At 33.5% G+C, this 20,555-nt stretch overlaps 1 protein-coding gene across 2 annotated transcripts in view; it reads right to left on the reverse strand.

Annotated features, from left to right (window-relative positions):
• Nucleotides 1-7,769: 7,769 nt before the first annotated feature.
• The window catches only part of LOC106082908 (cyclin-dependent kinase 11B), a 76,315-nt gene continuing 63,529 nt past the window's right edge, over nucleotides 7,770-20,555 (reverse strand). For both annotated transcript variants that reach the window (XM_013245663.2, XM_013245664.2), the window contains one exon: nucleotides 7,770-15,855. In XM_013245663.2, coding sequence (XP_013101117.2) covers nucleotides 15,596-15,855 — 260 coding nt within the window. In that variant the 3' untranslated portion in view covers nucleotides 7,770-15,595. The remainder of the gene's footprint in view (nucleotides 15,856-20,555) is intronic.

The following is a 20,555-nucleotide window of genomic DNA, read 5'->3' on the forward strand; positions in this document are numbered from 1 at the left end:
TGCAAAAAAATCGGATTAGTGCAAGTCCCATGTTTTTTCTTCAAAAAACAAGCTCAAAATCGCATAATTAAAAAAAAAAAAAATGGTAAAAAAAAGTCGAGGTGAGTTTGAAATTGCTGTAACATTGTTAGTTTTGCAAATTTCAAAATTCTGAGGACACCGTTGGATTCGTCAGGAAAATCCCTTTCTGTAATGGTGCTGGACGAAGCAATACTCTTTCCTATTTCCTTGAAAACTTTAGAGTATTGCTTCAAAATCGCATAATTATCATCGAAAAATTAAAAAAAAAAACCAACGTGAGTTTGCAATTGCTGTAACTTCGAAAACGATTCGAACAATAAACAAAATTACGTGAAATTTCACATTTTATTTTTTTGCATTTTTTTAGCAAAGGCTAACCCCTTATGAAATTTTTCAATTTTTGATGCGAAAAAATTTTTTGAGTTGAGTATACAGTATTGTAGATTATTGCAAAAAAATCGGATTAGTGCAACTCCTACGATTTTTATTCAAAAAACAAGTTCAAAATCGCATAATAAATATCACTTCCTTGGTTTTGCAAACTTTACATTTTCTCACACACCGTTGGATTCGTGAGGAAAATCTCTTTCCGTAGTGGTGCCGAATGAAGCAATACTTTAAAGTTTTCTATGAAAAACATCACAAAAACCAAATCTTTTTTGGCGTAAACACTCAAGGTCGTTTTTAAGGTCAAAAACGCTGTAACTCCTTAATTTTTTCGAATTTCGAAAATTTTCTAGCATTTAGCAGTTCGAAATCCGAAAACGTTTCGTACAATAAACAGTAATAGATAATATTTTACATTTTATTTTTTTGCATTATTTTAGCAAAGGCTAACCCCTTATGAAATTTTTCAATTTTGGATGCGAAAAAATTTTTCGAGTTGAGTATGCAGTATTGAAGATTATGGCAAAAAATTCGGATTAGTGCAATTACTATGTTTTTTGTTCAAAAAACATGCTCAAAATCGCATAATTAATATCCAAAAAATGGTAAAAAATCAAGGTGAGTTTGAAAATGCTGTAACATCTTTAGTTTTGCGAATTTCAAAATTCTGAGAACACCGTTGGATTTGTAAGAAAGTCCCTTTCTGCAAAACGAACGTGAGTTTGCAATTGCTGAAACTTCCTTAGTTTTGTAAACTTGCCAATTTTTCAGACACGTAGTGGTGCTAGATGAAGCAATAATGTAACGTTATCTATGAAAAACATCGCAAGAACCAAATCTTTTTGGCGCAAAAATTCAAGGTCGTTTTCAAGGTCGAAAACGCTGTAAATCCTTCATTTTTTCGAATTTAGAAAATTTTCTAGCATTGCGCTTCAATTGACACATTGGAACCCAACATTGAAGCATTTATTGGTGAGATACCGGTCGAATTGTTGGAAAGGGTATGCCAAAATTGGACTAAACGGATGGACCATTTGAGCCGTAGTCACGGTCAACATTTGCACCTTCAAACATTAAATAATATCGTTTCGAAAAAAGATTTCATTAATTTTTCTGAATTCTATGTGTTTTTTTAAACTTTCCCATAGCCTTGAAAAAATCACTCTTTACCCTAAATAAATTTAACTAAATATCGAAGCTTTTGTTTTTTTTTGCTTTTTATAAATGTAATGAAAACTTTTCATAAACAGTAGAACAGGGTTTCATGAATATAAAATAAAAAATAATTTTATGAAAGTTTTTCTTAAATCTTATGAAAAATGCTCATTAATGTTATGAAAGTTTTTCATAAAAGTTATGTCAACTTTTCATAAACTATATGTTTGATTTTCATAAATAGTATGACATGTTTAATTGAATTGAGGTTTATGAAACGTGTTAATAAATATTATGAAAAGTTTCATTGGGACGTATTTAAACATTATTTTCATAAATGATATGACAAAATCATTACGGGTGTAGGAAGCTATAGCGTGGCATCACATGCCAGATTTCAGCAAACCCGTTCAGAAACCCCCTTTACCTGATAGTTTTTACCTTTTTTGAAAAAAAATGCATTTGAGTTTATTTTATTTTAATTTTTATATGTTTTATTGATGATTTATCTCTCGGTCATTTTACGTTTAACTAACATAAGTAGAATTTTACTTTTTTTAATATTTTTTTTGTTTTATTAAGTTCATGTTGTTTTGTTTACTCTTCGCTCTTGTTTTATTTTATTTTTTTCTTTACATAATCTGTTTTACTGGTTTTTCTTCTTGTTGTTTTTGTAATTTCTTCATTGTATTGTTTGTTATTCTGCAAAAACTTATTTATTAAAACGAAAAACCTATTGCTGTTATTTAATTATTGTGTCTGTAGTATATATGGTGGTGTATGTAAAAATAAAATAAAATTAAACTATATTATATGTACTCTTAATACTACTAAATTATTGCATATACATACATACACATATGGATTTAGAGATGTACATAAGAAGATATTTAAAATATTTGTTATAAAACCCCGTTTACACTGCTCATTAAATCCGGATTGAAGGCGCTCGTCAGCTGATTTTATAAAGGGAAAACATATGATCGAGCCATTAAATCCGAATTTAAAGAGCAGTGTAAACGTACCATAAGGTTTTAAAAATAAATTTTACATAAAACAAAAATATATGGGGTCTGTTCTTGGTTTCACGTTCCCTTTGCTTTGGAAAAAACTCAGGATTTTCATAAAAAAAATTTATAATTATTTTTCATTTAGAAATCAAAGAAAATGCGTTAAATCCATTTTAATATCAATATTCCAAGTTATGGTACAGCCGCTGACGAAAACCGGATTAGTAGGTAGCAGCCAATCTAGAAATCAAAAGCTAGCTTAAATCGTTACAACGTTTACGTTACATCAATAGTTTGTGCTTGCATGAAAAGTTGCGCATAACTTGGGTTCAAATTACAAACTTACCTTCCCAGATACACAAGACTCACTGAAATTATAATGCATTATAATTTTTTCGATTATAAAAATGTCAAACGCTGCGCTGTTCCTAAAAGTTTCTCCGTTTGCCATGTTTCCCAACTCTTATGGATCGATTATGGATGGCAATCCAACTTCAGTTGCGTTGCCAACGGCCAAATTCGTTACAGTAAGTTATTTTTGCATTGAGTTACGTACCTTTTTTACAAATTGCTTAGTAGTTGAACTTTAAAAATACTGATATTGAACAAAATTAACAAAAATGTTAAACTTTATACTAATTTTTACTTCGTATTGTAGTTTTGTCAACTGAAGCCGAGTTGCTCCTATTTTAACTACTTTGAACGATCTTCGAGAAGAAGCATTATTTGTGGAATCTTTATTTATAATGAAAGCAAGCCTAATTTGACCGGTGACATTCGTGAGATATGTTTAAATACTCGAAGGCGGTGAAAATGGAAATTGTACAAATTCTAAGGACATTCTACATTAAAAACATGATAATCTCTTACGAGGAAAACAATGCTGTGTTGGTGTATTCATATTAAAACCACTTCTGGGGATCAATGGATATGGAATCAATTGTTGAATACAAACAATTGATGTTGGTCATATTATTACTTTTTGTAATTATTAACATAAATAATCGAAATAAAATTAGATTGAAATTATTTTCAATGTTTTTTTTTTGGGTTCATTGGGGGGTGGAATAATCAATTACAATTTGGTTTTAAAACCAATAACGTTCTGGTGCTAAAACCATTAACAGATTGGTATTAAAATCAATACCAGTGCGGTAATAAGGCTAGTACCTAACGGTACTAATCATTTTATGTTTCATCTATACCATCCGGTATTGTTTTGCTTTACTATCAATACCGTATGGTACTGGGTTTATGTATGTACGTCGCACAACTTTTTAGACACCGTTGAATTCGTGAGGAAAATCTCTTTCCGTAGTGGTGGTAGATGAATCAATAATGTAAAGTTTTCATCGCAAAAATTAAATTTTTTCAGGCGTAAAAATTCAAGGTCGTTTTCAAGGTCAAAAACGCTGTAACTACTTCATTTTTTCGAATTTCGAAAAATTTCTAGCATTCCGCAGTTCGAAATTCGAAAACGATTCGTACAATAAACAAAATGACGTAAAATTTCACATTTAATTTTTTTTGCATTTTTTTAGCAAAGGCTAACCCCTTATGAAATTTTTCAATTTTTGATGCGAAAATTTTTTTCGAGTTAAGCATACATTATTGAAGATTATGTCAAACAATTCGGATTAGTGCAACTCCTATGTTTTTTATTCAAAAAACAAGCTCAAAATCGCATAATTAATATCCGAAAAATGAGAAAAACTTCGAGGTAAGTTTAAAATTGCTCTAACAGCTAGAGTTTTGCGAATTTCAAAATCCTGAGGACATCGTTGGATTCGTGAAGAAAATCGCTTTCCGTAATGGTGATGGATGAAGGAATAATGTAAAGTTTTCTATGAAAAACATCGCAAAAATCAAATCTATTTTGGCGTAAAAATTCAAGGTAATTTTCAAGGTCAAAAACGCTGTAACTCCTTCATTTTTTCGAATTTCGATCATTTTCTAGCATTCCGCAGTTCAAAATTCGAAAACGATTCGTACAATAAACAAAATTATGTACAATTTCACATTTAATTTTTTTTGCATTTTTTTAGCATATGAAAATGTTCGATTTTTGGTGCGAAAAAATTTTTCGAGTTGAGTATACAGTATTGAAAACTATGGCAAAAAAATCGGATTAGTGCAAATCCTATGTTTTTTCTTCAAAAAACAAACTCAAAATCGCGTAATTAATATTCGAAAAATGGTAAAAAAATCGAGGTGAGTTTGAAGTTGCTGTTACAACTTTAGTTTTGCAAATTTAAAAATTCTGAGGACACCGTTGGATTCGTCAGGAAAATCCCTTTCTGTAATGGTGCTGGACGAAGCAATACTCTTTCCTATTTCCTTGAAAACTTTAGAGTATTGCTTCAAAATGGAATAATTAATATCCAAAAAATTCAAAAGAAACCAACGTGAGTTTGGAATTGCTGTAACTTCCTTAGTTTTGCAAACTTTACAATTTTTCAGACACCGTTGGATTCGTGAGAAAAATCTCTTTCTGTAGTGGTGCTAGATGAAGCAATAGTGTAAAGTTTTCTATGAAAAACATCGCAAAAACCAAATGTATTTTGGCGTAAAAATTCAAGGTCATTTTCAAGGTCAATAACGCTGTAACTCCTTCATTTTTTCGAATTTCGATCATTTTCCAGCATTCCGCATTTCGAAATTCGAAAACGATTCGTACAATAAACAAAATGACGTAAAATTTCACATTTAATTTTTTTGCATTTTTTAAGCAAAGGCTAACCCCTTATAAAAATTTTCAATTTTGGATGCGAAAATTTTTTTCGAGTTAAGCGTACATTATTGAAGATTATGTCAAACAATTCGGATTAGTGCAACTCCTATGTTTTTTATTCAAAAAACAAGCTCAAAATCGCATAATTAATATCCGAAAAATCAGAAAAACTTCGAGGTGAGTTTAAAATTGCTCTAACAGCTAGAGTTTTGCGAATTTCAAAATCCTGAGGACATCGTTGGATTCGTGAAGAAAATCGCTTTCCGTAATGGTGATGGATGAAGGAATAATGTAAAGTTTTCTATGAAAAACATCGCAAAAATCAAATCTATTTTGGCGTAAAAATTCAAGGTAATTTTCAAGGTCAAAAACGCTGTAACTCCTTCATTTTTTCGAATTTCGATCATTTTCTAGCATTCCGCAGTTCAAAATTCGAAAACGATTCGTACAATAAACAAAATTATGTAAAATTTCACATTTATTTTTTTTTGCATTTTTTTAGCAAAGGCTAACCCCTTATAAAAATTTTCAATTTTTGATGCAAAAAAATTTTTCGAGTTGAGCATACAGTATTGAAGATTATGGCAAAAAATTCGGATTAGCACAACTCCTATGTTTTTTCATCAAAAAACAACCTCAAAATCGCACAATTAATATCCAAAAAATTCAAAAAAACCAACGTGAGTTTGCATTTGCTGTAACTTCCTTGGTTTTGCAAACTTTACATTTTCTCACACACCGTTGGATTCGAAAAGAAAATCTCTTTTCGTCGTGGTGCTAGATGAAGCAATAACTTACATTTTTCTATAAAAAACATCACAAAAACCAAATCTTTTTTGGCGTAAAAATTCAACGTCGTTTTTAAGGTAAAAAAACGCTATAACTCCTTAATTTTTTCGAACTTCGATAATTTTCCAAGATTCCGCTGTTCGAAATTCGAAAACGATTCGTACAATAAACATAATTACGTAAAATTTCACATTTTATTTTTTTTTTTTGCATTTTTTTAGCAAAGGCTAACCCTTTATGAAAATTTTCAAAACAAAAACAATACCGGATGGTATTATGCTATCCTTATTGCCGAACTGGTATTAGTTTTAAAACCAATCTGTTATTGGTTTTAGCACCAGACCGTCATTGGTTTTAGTACCAAACCGTTATTGATTATTACACCCCCAATAAACCAAAACAAAAACAATTGAAATTAATATTAATGTAATTTTATTTCGATTATTTATGTAAACAATTACAAAAAGTAATGTTACACCGTGACCGACCTCAATTCTTTGTATTCAGCAATCGATTTCATATGCATTGATTCCCAGAAGTGGTTTTCATGTGAATACATCAACACAACATCGTTTTCCACACAAGAGACAATGACATAATTACCAGGTAGTGTACCGTAAACAGCTGAGTACAATTTGTTCTTGCGAAGTGCACTATCTGTCAACGAGTTTTGGTTTTGGCGTTATAACTATAACACACACAAACAACAAAAAATGGCGCGAACTAGTAACATACTCAAAATTAGAGTTGCACTAATGACTGCTTTTGACAGATAGTGAACACAATATTTTGTTGTCGGGCAACTGCCACTACCTGTAATTTAATATATCTTGCATTGAGGCCTGAGTTGCGTTCGACCGCTGCAGATCTCTGGTGGCTTTTATACATAACTTTTAATGAAGAGCAAGCTTCTGCAATATTTGACGCTACACTTTGGAATGATGCAGTTATAATGTATAAGCTTGAGACATTCTAGATATATTCTCCATGTGAGGGTTCCGCCCAGCTCTAAACCTTAATATCTCAAGCGAATAAAAAAATTTGGCGCTTAATAAAAGCTTGGTTTTTTTGTGAGTAGAATTTTTCTTGGTTTATTTAAAAATTGAACTTATGTAAAACAAAGGAAAATAATATGCATTTGTTTTGTTTTTTTGTTGTTATTTTATTTAGGGTTTGTTGCTGTTGTGGTTACGTTCTTTTTCTTCGAGTTTCTCTTAAATGACTAAAAAGAATTTATTTAGCAATTAAATTAAATTGTTATAGGCTTTGTTTTTATATAATCATTCGGTTTGTTTTTATTATATTATTAAATATTATTTTTTTTAATATTAATATTATGTTGTTGTTGTTCTTTTGTGGTAGTTGGTTTTCATATAATTATTTTTTTGTTTTTTTTTGTTTGTTTCGAATTGCAGCTACAAGTTTTTGTCAATTTTTATATATATATATATATTTGTTGTTGTTTTTAAGATATATTTATATATATATACTTTTGTTTTCTTTTTTAAATTAAATTACAATTAAACTGCTATGCTACGTTGTATCTTAATAAATTTTAGGCTTAATTTTTGTGGTTTTTCAATTTTTTTTTGTTAGAGGAGTAGAGGTTGTTTTTATGTTTTTTTTTCTTTCCTTTTCTCTTTATTTTATAGGACAATAAGTGTATTTTTCTTTGATGTTTTTGTTTTTCTTTTTAAATGTCTGTTGTGTAGAGCATAATTTTCTAAAGAAATATATATGTTAAGATAGTTTAAAACAAAACAAAAAACAATTGCAAACTTAAGTTTTCTTGTAGGTTCTTTCACAATTAATACAGTTAGGGCAAGGAGAGAGGGGCAGGGGAGAGAGGTTGTAGGTTTTATTTGTTTTTTTATTCTTATCTGGCTGCATATTTTTCTTTTTTTTTTATTCTTTTTAAATATCAATAAAAATGTGCCGTAATTTTTTGTTGAAATTTTTCTTGTTATTTTTCTAATATTTTTGAATTTTGTTTTTACTTTTTTTGATTTTTTTTCTATAAGGATATTATTAGTCTGTAAACCATTATTTTAGAATGTTATATACTTATACAAAAACAAAAAAGATTTAGATATTTAGTTCGAAATGACTAAAAGGAAATTTCGAAATCACTTTGATTTGATTTTTTTATTTGAATTTATATTAAAGTCTCTTTAATACAAATTCAAATTAACTTTCTGAGAAAAAAACTATTATCAGCCAAAGCCACTAAGACCACAGATGTTCAATACTAAAGATGTGTTTTCCGACTCTTTCTAAAGGCGCCAGGTGCAAAGATTAGAAATAAACGAAGAAAAGAGAGAATGAAAGTGATCTAGCAATTCTTCACATGACAAAATTACCAGGTAGTGTACCGTAAACAGCTGAGTACAATTTTTTTTGCGAAGTGCACTATCTGTCAATGAGTTTTGGTTGTGTGTGTGTATTATAGTTGAGAACCATAACACACAAACAACGAAAAATGGCGCGAAATAGTAACATACACAAAATCAAAGATGCACTAATAACTGATTTTGAAAGATAGTGCACTCTGCCACTACCTGTAAATGAATATATCTTGATTCTTCAATCGATTGTGGTAATTTTTTTGCTTTTCGACGTAAAATTCTTTTTACAAAACACATTTTAATTTTGTTGTTAGCATCTTTTGGTTAATTTAATTTTGTTATTATAAGTTCTTATGTTCACTCATTTCCTTTTATTTTCTCTCTTGAGTTGACTGTAACGAAAGAAACAAACGGAAAGAAGGTTCATCTTTAGTACTCAATTGTCTTTGATTAAGATGGCGTTGCACGAACGGCTTGTAATGTAAACAAAAAACAGCTGTTTGGCTATACATCAGAAAAAAAATCATAGCAAAACTGTTGTTAACGCTTCTATGCAGTATTGGCTTCGTTTGCTATACATATCATAAAGCTTTAACCGCCTTTTGATATTAGAAATAATAATAACGAGTGGTATTTATGATGAACCGCGTCGGTTTTCTATCTGTATACATCAAGCAAACGATGGCATATTGTTTGAAAGACACAGTCCTGGTGGTGCTGGCTGTATATGTGATGAGAATGAATTGTTTCTTAATAGGTTCCAAACATATGTTGCAAAATTATTATAAACTGGGGTTTATCGCAAGAAAATTTATGAAAAATTGAAGAGAACAAATGCTACATCAAAATTTGGCCTGTCTAAGGGTTGGTATTCTATTCTGCTTTCGGAATAGTCACTGAAATTTTTAACTGTTTCGAGAGCGAAATTTGACAGCAATCAAATGTTTTTGTTTCCATACGAAAACCCGTTTCATTATTTGCACGTATTGTTTTCTCTATTGTATATACTTTTTCTCAAATAAATAAAGAAAAGCGAACCACTGAAAACAATAAACAAATAAAAATGATGCTGGCAATAATTTTAAGTGTTGCCACTATAGTAGTTTTTTGCCATTTTCCTCGCTATAAACAGAGTATTACTTTTCCGTCTATTTTTAGCCGACGTTTCGCCGACGTTTTTTTTTAATATGGTGTTTGACAGCATTCCGCCTGAAAAGTTGAACAGTATACTCAGCTTAAGGCTGAAATAGAGTACACATCTCACATGTGCAACTGAAGAGAAGCTTCTCTTTTGTAAGTTGTTCTGCAAGTCTTGTTAGGTCTCAGCTGAGAAGAGCGCGGCCCAATACGCTCTTAAAATTTTAAAATCTCACCTCAAAGCGTTGAGCTTTGGTTTTGAAGCGTCGCGTTGCAAAAATGCTACTCTGTACACAAATTCCACAAAAGCAACGGGGAAAAGTTAAAAAATTTTCAACTTTGACGCATGAAAAATGCGTCATTCTATGTTGCCCCACGTGAAGACATGTTTTTAGTATCCAAAATTTAAGATTGTTTAACTTTTGCGAGCTTTTTAAACATTTGTTTGCAGATTTGCATTTTTCAACGCGACGCATCTCTGTTATGAATTGTTCTGCAAGCTTTACTACGTCTCAGATGAGAAGATCCCACCCCTAATGTTTGAATCAAACTGTTATATGTAGGTTCCAACAAGTAAATGCAACCTACACCATATATCGCATTTGTCGAGTTCTTTTCCCGATATCTCTTTTTAGGCAAACAAAGGACCATATTTAACACGTATGTTGAAGGTCATAGGAGAAGTCGTACAAAATTTCAGCAAAGTCGGATAATAATAACACCCTCTGGAGGCTCAAGAAGTCAAGTGAAGTCAGAAACGTAGGGTCTGCTCTTCATTGCCATTGGAAGGCTTAATACTTTTTCTTACGTTTTAAGTGTAGCTTATCTCTCATAAATTAGCAGAAAGGCAATTAGTGGTTATAATAAAAAAATGTCGTAAAAAATCATAATTTACCGTTGATTTTTCTTCAAAGAAAAAAATTGCCCATTTCTGGCAAAAAAATGTAAACACTTCTCCTTTGACGTATTTGTTGTGGACAGAAAAAAATACTCACCATTATTATTAGCAGATTTTTCTGAAATTTTGAACAACGAATTTTGTTTGCCCTTTGCCAAGGCGGATCTGTTGGTCTCACGCGAACAGCTGTTTACAGCCAACCAGTTTTGACGGTATTAAGTTGTCAGATTTTTGTTTGCATTCTCTTTGTTGTTATCTCCTTTTTCGCATATTCTCTGTTCATGTACGCACACGCACGCACATTTCTTTGAGTGTATTGGAAAAACGTCGATCAGCTTAATGGTAAGATGGCAGATTGCACCATATGATTTGTTGTTGTTGTACAAATGAGACCACCTTTAATTGTTTCACCATGGCCGTTTGTAAAATACTAACAGGTGTCAGTGGTTTTTTTTTAATTCATTTATTCATACGTTTTGCCAGGCAAATTTGTTATAGAAATCTCCATTATTTTTTGTTTTGAATTGCATAAACTTTTTTACAAACTACGTAGGGGTCGATTATGGATGCAATCAACGTTCAGTTGTGTGGTTGTCTGACAACGCAACCAATGTCAATTGATGACGGTAATAGAATTTTCGCAGTCCCACAGCATGAAAATGTATAAACAATCAAACCACCACAAAAAATGCTAGAAGTTGTGAAATACGATGAATAAACATTTGACTATCTATTTATTTATTGCCTTGTAAACGATTATTTTATGTCGCCGTTTGCTGCTCTTTTCAAAGGTTTCCTTTGGCTGCTTTTCTTTTATTGCACACGCACAACCCGGGCTTCATTTGCGATTGCCTCCATTATTATTAACGTCAAGAATTATTGACATGTGGGTGTTTTAATCAAGGTGAAGCCTACAAACACCAGCACATTTGTAAAATTTGAACAATTTGAACACAAAAAAAAATAATTTCCTTTTAATTTCACTGCTTATTTATTAATAAAAAACAACAGAGCAACTACAAAAAGTGGTTTCCACCGGTAATGCAAATTTGTCAACTGACAACGCCTTCAATCGCGTAAGGTTGCCATCCATAACCGACCCATTATCAAGTGAATGTGGCAACTCTATAGTTATTTTTAACATCATGGTTTTATTTCCAACGCAACAATAGTTTAGTTACAATCCATAATCGAAACTGTTGAAGGGAAGTAAGAGGTGAAAGCACCACAACAGTTTCCAAAGAAATGCTGCATGTATAATGGGTCGATTATGGATTGCAGCTTCCATTCCATTTCCCGTACTTTACTGGATTAATTTTACCAGCTAACTATAACAACCACGTATGCCAGATTCTCTGTTAAGAGAAATGAATGAATAAGAGCTACTGAAATCAATAATCCAGCACTAAGTTATTCTTACACATACAATCACATTTTCATTTTGGTGTGTTTCCTATTTCGTTACATATTTGTAAACCAATTATGTATGGCTTTAACATAAGAAAACACCCGAGCTTCATACAAATATGGTGAGAAACACATCAAATGTGGTGAAAAACAATATGTTAAAGGAGGTGAGAACTTATTGCTTGTGCCGAGAGAGAGAAAGACCCGTTAAACATCTCTCAGATGAGAGGCGCTTTACATCTGTATTACATGAATAAGATAAACACAAAGTTGTTTAAGCTCCTCTTTCCCTTTAGTGATTAGAGAGGTATTATTTTTTTTAAATGTATTTGTCTAATTGTCGTATATGCAATAACACTGCAAACGTTTGGGAGTGCATTTCTCATTGCCTAGCCGAATCGACACTTTTGAGGTACTTTTGAAATATAGTTTGTACTACAATTGTGAATTATGTAGTTCTTTATTGCAACAGAGTTTGTAAAATTTAAGAGCGCAAATGTTCAAATCGATCATGATTTATAAAAAATGTAACATTAAATTTGTGCAAAAGTGGTATAACATCCATAAAATACCAGATACGAAAGCACTCCCGATCACGAATGCGGTAATTCGGCCCAGCTTAACTTGCGATCCTTGTAATAGCCCGCTAGAGGATATTATTCGAAATGCAGGTGTAAATAGGTTCATCAAACTATTCACACGTATGTCGACGACATCGATATTATTGTTCGGTTGTCAAATGCAATAAAATATGGAAAATAAGCCAGTTAAATTGGTCCTGGCAGTAAATGCAGATAAAACAAAATGGATGGTATCAACGTTCGTAATGTTATGTAAACTAGGGCAAAAGGAGATTGTTGGGAACTATAACTTCAAGGAAACAATTAGGGATTTTGTAAGCAGCACGAAATTGCTGACTTACATGTTGTTTTTCGAGGTTACTTTTTAGTATTTAGAGCGCACAACAAGCCTGCATTTTGATTACTGGCTTAGGTGTATATCCATAGTGGTATGGGGCTGATTAATATCCGCAACATCTTTTCAACCTAACCTATAACTTCGAGAAATTTAGCAATTAGTGTACCGTAAACAGCTAATTAAAATTTTTTTCTCGTGAAGTGCACTATCTGTCCACCAGTTTTGATTGTGTGTGTATTATAGTTAAGAACCATTACACACACAAACAACGAAAAATGGTACGAACTTGTAACATACTAGAAGTCAGAGTTGCACTAATCACTGATTTTGACAAATAGTGCACTCAATATTTTGTTGTTGGGCAACTGCCACTACCTGTAAATGAATATATCTTCCTAATACCTCTCAACAGAACCGCGTTTCTTAGACAGGTAAATGTAGAAGGAGAAGGCAAAAACTTCGATGGAAAAACCAAATTGGATGTCAAAAATTGGAAAAGGAGCGCAGTAGATCGAGACGCTTGGAAGTCTATTATGAGATCGGCTAAAAATTAAAATTATGCAAAAAAATCAAAATTTCTAAGAAATTTTCTCCAAAGACAAAATTTCTAAGAAATTTTCACTAAAGACAAAATTTCTAAGAAAATTTCTCTTAAGCCAAATTGCTAAGAAATTTTCTCCAAAGACAAAATTCCTGAAAAATTTTCTCCAAAGAAAAATTTCTTCTAATAAATTTTCTCTAAAGACAAAATTTTTAACAAATTTTCTCTAAAGACAAAATTTATAGGAAAGACAAAATTTTTAACAAATTTTCTCTAAAGACAAGATTTCTAAGAAATTGTCTCTAAAGAAAAAAATTTTATGAAAAGACAATGGTGTTACCCTTTACTAGAATGGTTGTGAAATTATTGGCAACATTTTCAGCTTTTTTTTTGTGAGCCAAAAATTCATTATTATAAAAATTCTTTTGAAAATCCATTAGGGTTCTAAATAAAATTGCCATATGTTCTACTTAAGATAAAATCGCATTGTGTATTTTTCGGTTTTTCTTAAAAGAATACTTGATAATTTTGTTTAAACATCAACTATAAAATATTTTTATGGTTTTAAAATTATTTTAGAGCTAAAAAAACAACAAGTTTTCCGTTTTCTAAAATAAATTTTAAATAATTTCCAAAAAAAAGAAAAATATTCAAAAATATTAACGTATAAACCCCAGCGAAATGGTACAACAAAAAAAATGTATTAATGCTATACTCCGTATATTTAGGGAGTTCTGTTAGATAATCTAAAAGCTTAGCTAACTTATGGGCTAACATGTACACTTAAGTAACCTGAAAATAGAATATCGTGATAGATGATCTGGACAAAACTAGTAAAACCTACTTAGTAGCAAACCATAGGAAACGAAAACGAAGAGACAATTCAAATCATGGATATCCAAGGGGACCAACAGATGATATATGGACATATGTATGTGTGATATAAATGTCGATGGAAAGGAAACAACATTTGTTGTTTTAAGGGGTTTTTTTTTATTAACATAATACTCTAAAATATTAAATGAATTGAAGAAGGCTCAAGCAGAACATTGCGGAAACTTGGCCAATATGATGATGTCCCTTTTTTTAGTGATACGTGTAAACCTTTATGAAATTTAAAAAGAAAATACCATAAAGAAATGCAGAATTCGTTAAAATTAAAATTTCATAGAAGGAAAAGGCCCCTAAGGTCCACAAACTGTCTAAATTTTTGATTAGAAAATAGTTTTACTGTTTAGTTTTTTCTTTTATTTTTAATCATTCTAGAGATGTTTCTTTCCTTTTTTAAGTAAACAAAAACATTAAAGAATTTTAGCTTTAGTTTCAAATCGTTTAGGTGCTTTTTGTTTTGTTTTCTTTTAAGAATCCTTATTAAGTTCGATTTTTTTAAAGATTTTTTGCTATTATATATAATATGTATATAAATAATGGGAGGGGGAGGGGGGGTCGCGGGAGCTGTTTTGCTGTTGTTAATCATGACATGGACCAACAACCATCAGTGGATGGTAGCAGTAGTAGTAGTAGTACATAGTAGGATGCTGTTGCTTTGTTTCAAATATTCCCTAAAGGAAGTTATGGAGAGGGGATAGGTTGCTAGGTATTGTAGTTGTAGGGAAGTAGAGTTAGGATCCATTTATTGATTGGTTTTGAATTGTGGCTTCTGTTTCATTGAATTAATTTTTGTGGTTTTGTTTTTGTTATTTTTTCTTGTATTTTTTTTTTGCTTCTTTCTTTTATTTAAAGTGTATTTTGTTTTGTGTTGTTTGTTTTTATTTTTATTTTTAATGTTATTGTTAATGTTGGATTTTGTTTTTGTTTAAATTAATTATAAATTTTTATAATTTTTTCTTGTTTTCATATATAAATTGTTCTTTGTTTTTTACCGTTTTGTTTTTGTGTTTTCTTTTTGTTTGTTTTTTTTTTATATATATCGAATTATATTAATCAATTAAAAAAATAATAATATAATAATAATCATAATAATAATCATAATAATAATAATAGTAATTAATTATTTAATATATATTAAAGAAGAAAAATTGCCTCATTGCAATTGTTTGTCATCTTTTCATTGCCACCTAACCATTCATTCAATCAGAATCAGCTGGGGAAAGCGCAACCACTCAGCAAGTGTTGTTTGTTGTCGCCTCGCCAGTAACAGCGAAGAGTAGAACATGTTGTTCCATGTTGCTGCTGCTTTTGTAGTATTGTTGATGTTGTTGTTGTTATTATTGTTGCTGCTACGATTTAATCTCGCTAACCCATTGTCGTCGCTGACTGTTGTGTTTGTGTGCCACCACCGCTGGCAGCGGCTGCCGATGTGCCCGATGTAGTTGTGGCATTATCCGTATTGGCTTGTGAGTCCGGTTGTGTGGCCGCCGTGGAGGAGCCGGGCGTCTGTGATGCTGAACCGCCATTACCACTGGTTGTATTTGCATTTGATGCGGCATTATTATTACTGGACGTACCCGATGATGCTGAGGCATTTGTTGCATTACCCGCCGAGGATTGTGAACCTGCCAAACAAAAAAAAAAAAGAAAGGAAACAAACACAAAATAATCATTTACTCAACTTCAATTACATAAAATTTAAAGATGGTTATAATATGATATATGATGGTTTTAGAGTTTAGAAAGTTTAAATTATATCTCAACTACCAGATTAGTGACTGAAAATACTACTACCCCATGGCGAAACAATTAAAGGTGGTCTCATTTATACAACAACCATAAATCAAATGGTGCAATCCGTCATCTTGCCATCAAGCTGATCGTCGTTTTGCTAACACATGCAAACAAATTTGTGTGGGTGTGTGTCTACGTGTGCGTACATGAGCAGAGAATATGCGAGATAGAAGATAACAACAAAGAGAATGCAAACAGAAATCTGACAACTTAATACTGTCAAACCTGGCCGGCTGTTAACAGCTGCTCGTGTGAGACCACCTTATTAAATCCGCCTTGGTACTACACAATGGCCTAATTCTCTCATCCGTTATCGAGCGAGTTTTTGTTCCAAGCAGGATGCACTTATAAGGTGAGGCCATACAAACAGCTGAGTATAATTTTTTTATTTTTGTTTTGATTTTGTAGTAAATCTAAATGTCAAAGGCTGGATAACACAGCTGTGTTTTTTTTTCTAAAACCGTTAAAAGATGTTCTATATGATCCGATTTTCCACACATAAGCAACAAAACAGTGTTATAATGATGAAAACACAGATATAAAACACATTTGTGGAAGATAAGTTGTAAAACAAAGTTTATTTGTAAAACCACTTTGACATTCCAATTTACGGTATTTGCCATGCAAGGTAGTATCGTTGGCGTTGTTGTTATGCTAGTGACACTACCTCTAATTCATGGTACAATTAAGAGGTAGATTCATTAGCACAACAACAAAACTTGAGTGGCAAATACCGTAAATTAAAGTGTCATAGTGGTTTTAGAAATAAACTTTGTTTTACAACTTATCTTCTTCAAATGTAATTTATTTTTGTATTTTCATCATTACAAGACTGTTTTGTGGTTTATGTGTGCAATATCGGCTCAAATAGAACATCCCCGCGAGATTTTAGAAAAAAATTACAGCTGTGTTATCAAGCCTTTGACATTTAGATTTACAACAAAATCAAAACAAAAATAAAAAAATTTTACTCAGCTGTTTGCATGACTTCACCGTATTAGAACATCCAGCCTCTTATTTGTAGAAGATTAATTCCGTTCCTTAGCCTAGTACTGACATAAATGATAAGGGGCCTCACTTGTTATGCCGAGTCCGAACGGTGTGCCGTATAGCGACACCACTTGGTAGAAAAGTTAATATGGCAAGATATCTTTCAAATGTAGCCAGCTTTAGAAAGGGGATAACATGTTTTTATGTTGTGACGTTGTTTGTATTTTGTCAAAGCATCGACCCTTTTTGTAAGGCAACAACGAAACACCAGCGGAGTTTTGTCTAATGGAAGGTAGGCAACAACACCACACAATAGTGATTTTCAATGAAGACAATATCCAGTTAGGTGGAGTGAAGAACTTTAGTGTGCTGAGCCTTTAGATAAATATAGTCGCCAGAGTTTTGCCCAGTGTCCACATAGGAGCCGCTGATCCAGTGATCTAGAGCTGACCCACGCCGTGCGTGAACGACATCTCCGAAACCAACACAGCCAGCACTTCGCCTTTGTCCTTTAGACATAAGAGCCGCTAAGCCCGCAAATACGACCACGTGCTTTCTGCCTTAGACCATCATACCGTGATTTAATGCCATTATCACGCCGTGAGTAAATCACGTGTCCGAAACCAACATAGCCAGCACTTCGCCTTTGTCCTTCAGACATAAGAGCCCGCAAATACACCAACGTGCCATCTGTCCACGATAATCACCCCGTGATTTAGTGCCGTACCCCCGGTAGACAAACACAGGCAGAACCTCGCCTTTGTCATTCGTGCCAAGAGTCTACGACCCCGCAAATTCGTGTCGTACCCACGTCGTGGGCGAGTCACGTCTCCGAGATATCGGTAGCCAGAACCTCGCCTTTGTCCTTCAGACATAAGAGCCGCTGTGCCCTCGAACGCACACTCGTGCCATCGGCCTGCGACCACCACTCCGTGACTTGGTGTCATATCCAGGCCGTGAGTGAATAACGGCTACGGGAATAACATAGCCAGGATTAAGTACTATTTACCAAATAAAAAGAAATATAAACCGCCTTTCAATGTTCACTTCGGGATTTGAACCCATGCGTAGGGCGTCAACAGTGCGCCTCGCGGCCTCCGTGAGGTCTAAGTAGTTCTTAAGCGTGATAGATAAAGAATTCCGTCATTAAACCATTCGGGGAGTGACCCTCGATAACCTTTCTGTAATTTGTAATAAGGCAAGAAACGCGAACAAGGTCGCCCAATCTTTGGCCGGGAATGGAAAGCAACTGTGTAAAGAACCTATAAGACGGTTGGGACGAAGGAGGGAGGGAAATCTTCAGACTTTCCAAGATAACGGTTGAGCATCATTCGTGAACTTCCATCTTAACAATTTCGCGTAAGTTTCTTTCAAAGCATTCACCCGAACTTCCAATTCATCTAATTGGAAGCCATTCCTAGGGATAAGAAAAGCATTTGGATTTTTAAGAATGCGATTTGTCAACAGCTCGCATATCCAATCATAATCTCCTTATACCGATCGGATTTGCAAGACATCCACCAGGATGCTGTAACCAATTAGATCTTATTATACCAACCGAATATAGTACTTGGCGGACCCGCGACGTCCATTGTGGATGAAGAGAAATACCTGCCTAGGAAGACAAGAACTACTATGACCAAATTAAGACCTGGATGGTGTAGCAAACTAAACTCAAATCTAGGTTAGATGATACTATGCATGACAACTGCCTTGCACGAACTGTAGACCCTTATAATATCACAATCATGCAGCCGCTTCAATTCCTACATGTGCATGTCGAGCGGTCTAACCCACCATCTTTTGCCAATGGTTCTCTTGCAGATGTATAGGGCAGGAGTAGCTTATTTTGGCCTTTCCTAAATGTTGGATTTGAAGTTCAATTTCCTGTCCAGCAAAACGGAACATTCTCTCCTTCCAAGCAGACAGGTATCGCTGTAGGTAACTTGTATCTCCTGCTGAAAAGAACTACTTCTGTCTTGAACGGATTTACGCCTAGACCACTTTCGGTAGCCTTCTTAGCTTAGTTGCACGTAGAGCTCCCTGAAGTATATATCTTAGAGTGCTGGGAAACTTTCCCTTAGCCGCAATAGCCATGTCATCAGCATACGCGACCACTTTTACGCCTTTTTCTTACAGAGAAGTGTTCCACTGCTGATCCATCGTTTTAGATCCCTAGCCTGCCGTAATGCATCTTTTAATAAACTTTCTCACGGTAGAGTTGATGCCTAGACAAGTTTTCAGTGGTGGTTATCCCCTTTCTAATGCAGGCTATTTTTGTAAGATATCCAGCCACTTTCAAACCTCCCTACCAAGAGGTGTCCCTATTCAGCACGCCGTTCGGACTCGGCATAAAAAAGAGGCTCTTTATCAATGAGCTTCATGAGAAGATGAGGCTATTACCGGCATGATTACGGCACACCTGTAGAGAAGCTATTTTTTGGCTCAATGGGTACTTAAATAAGCAGAATTGTCGATTTTGGAGTGAAATTTAGCTAGAAGCATTGCAAGAGCTACTAATGTATCCAGAAAGTCACAGTTTGGTGCGGTTTATGGGCTGGTGGCAGCATTGGACCGTACTTCTTCAAGGATGATGCGAATCGTAACGTTATTGGGAATGGTGAGGGCTATCGTGAGATGAAATCTAACTTTTTTTGCCCAAAATGCAAGAGCTTGACTTGCATGGCATGTGTTTTCAATATGACGGGTCCACATGCCACACAGCACGCGAAACAAAGGACTTATTGAGAGGCGAGTTTTTTATTTCACATTCGGGACCGATAAAATGGCGGCCTAGATCGTGCGTTTTAACTTTGAAGCCTTTGGACTATTTTTTTGTGGGGGTTTTGTTAAATGTTGGAAAGAGTATACCAAAATTGGACTAAGCGGACCGAGGACATTGTTAGAGATGACTGATATACTAATGATTAGTTGACTAGTTGCCTTATGATGGACACCAGAGTATTTGAGTGAAGTGTTGCTAGCCCAAGGTGGAGCATGAGTGTTCTTATCCTAAGCCAAACTATATTGGTCTTTTCTTTAATTTTGTATTTGAAGTTTATTTTCCTATCTAGCAAAACACAGACTCCTGGCGTATTTCTCTATCTGAATTCTGGAAGCTCTGAGTATACGTTAAATATTTTGGACTAGGGATTAGAATACGTTATTGAGACGATTGATGTAAGAATGACTATATGACAAACACAAAGGACATTGGGGTCTTCTAAGGGAGTATTGCTAGATATTAGACAAATTTTGTTTATTGGGGTACCACAGTCTGGCTGTTAAGCCAAGAAGCCTGCCAACTTGGCAACCGAGTCAGCTAGGTTAGGTTAGAGTGACAGTTTTTTTTAACAGACTTAGACTGTTATAGTCCATTGTGATACCACAGTAGCGACAGTAGGCTTTTGATGGAAATCAAATCCACAGTTATGCGAGCAAGCTACCAACTCAGCTACCGGCGAGACCACCAGGTTGTTAAAACTCAAAGTAACATTTTTTATACCCACCACCGTAGGATAGGGGGTATATTCATTTAGTC

This window comes from Stomoxys calcitrans, chromosome 4 (assembly GCF_963082655.1).
Source record: "Stomoxys calcitrans chromosome 4, idStoCalc2.1, whole genome shotgun sequence".
NCBI lineage: Eukaryota > Metazoa > Arthropoda > Insecta > Diptera > Muscidae > Stomoxys > Stomoxys calcitrans.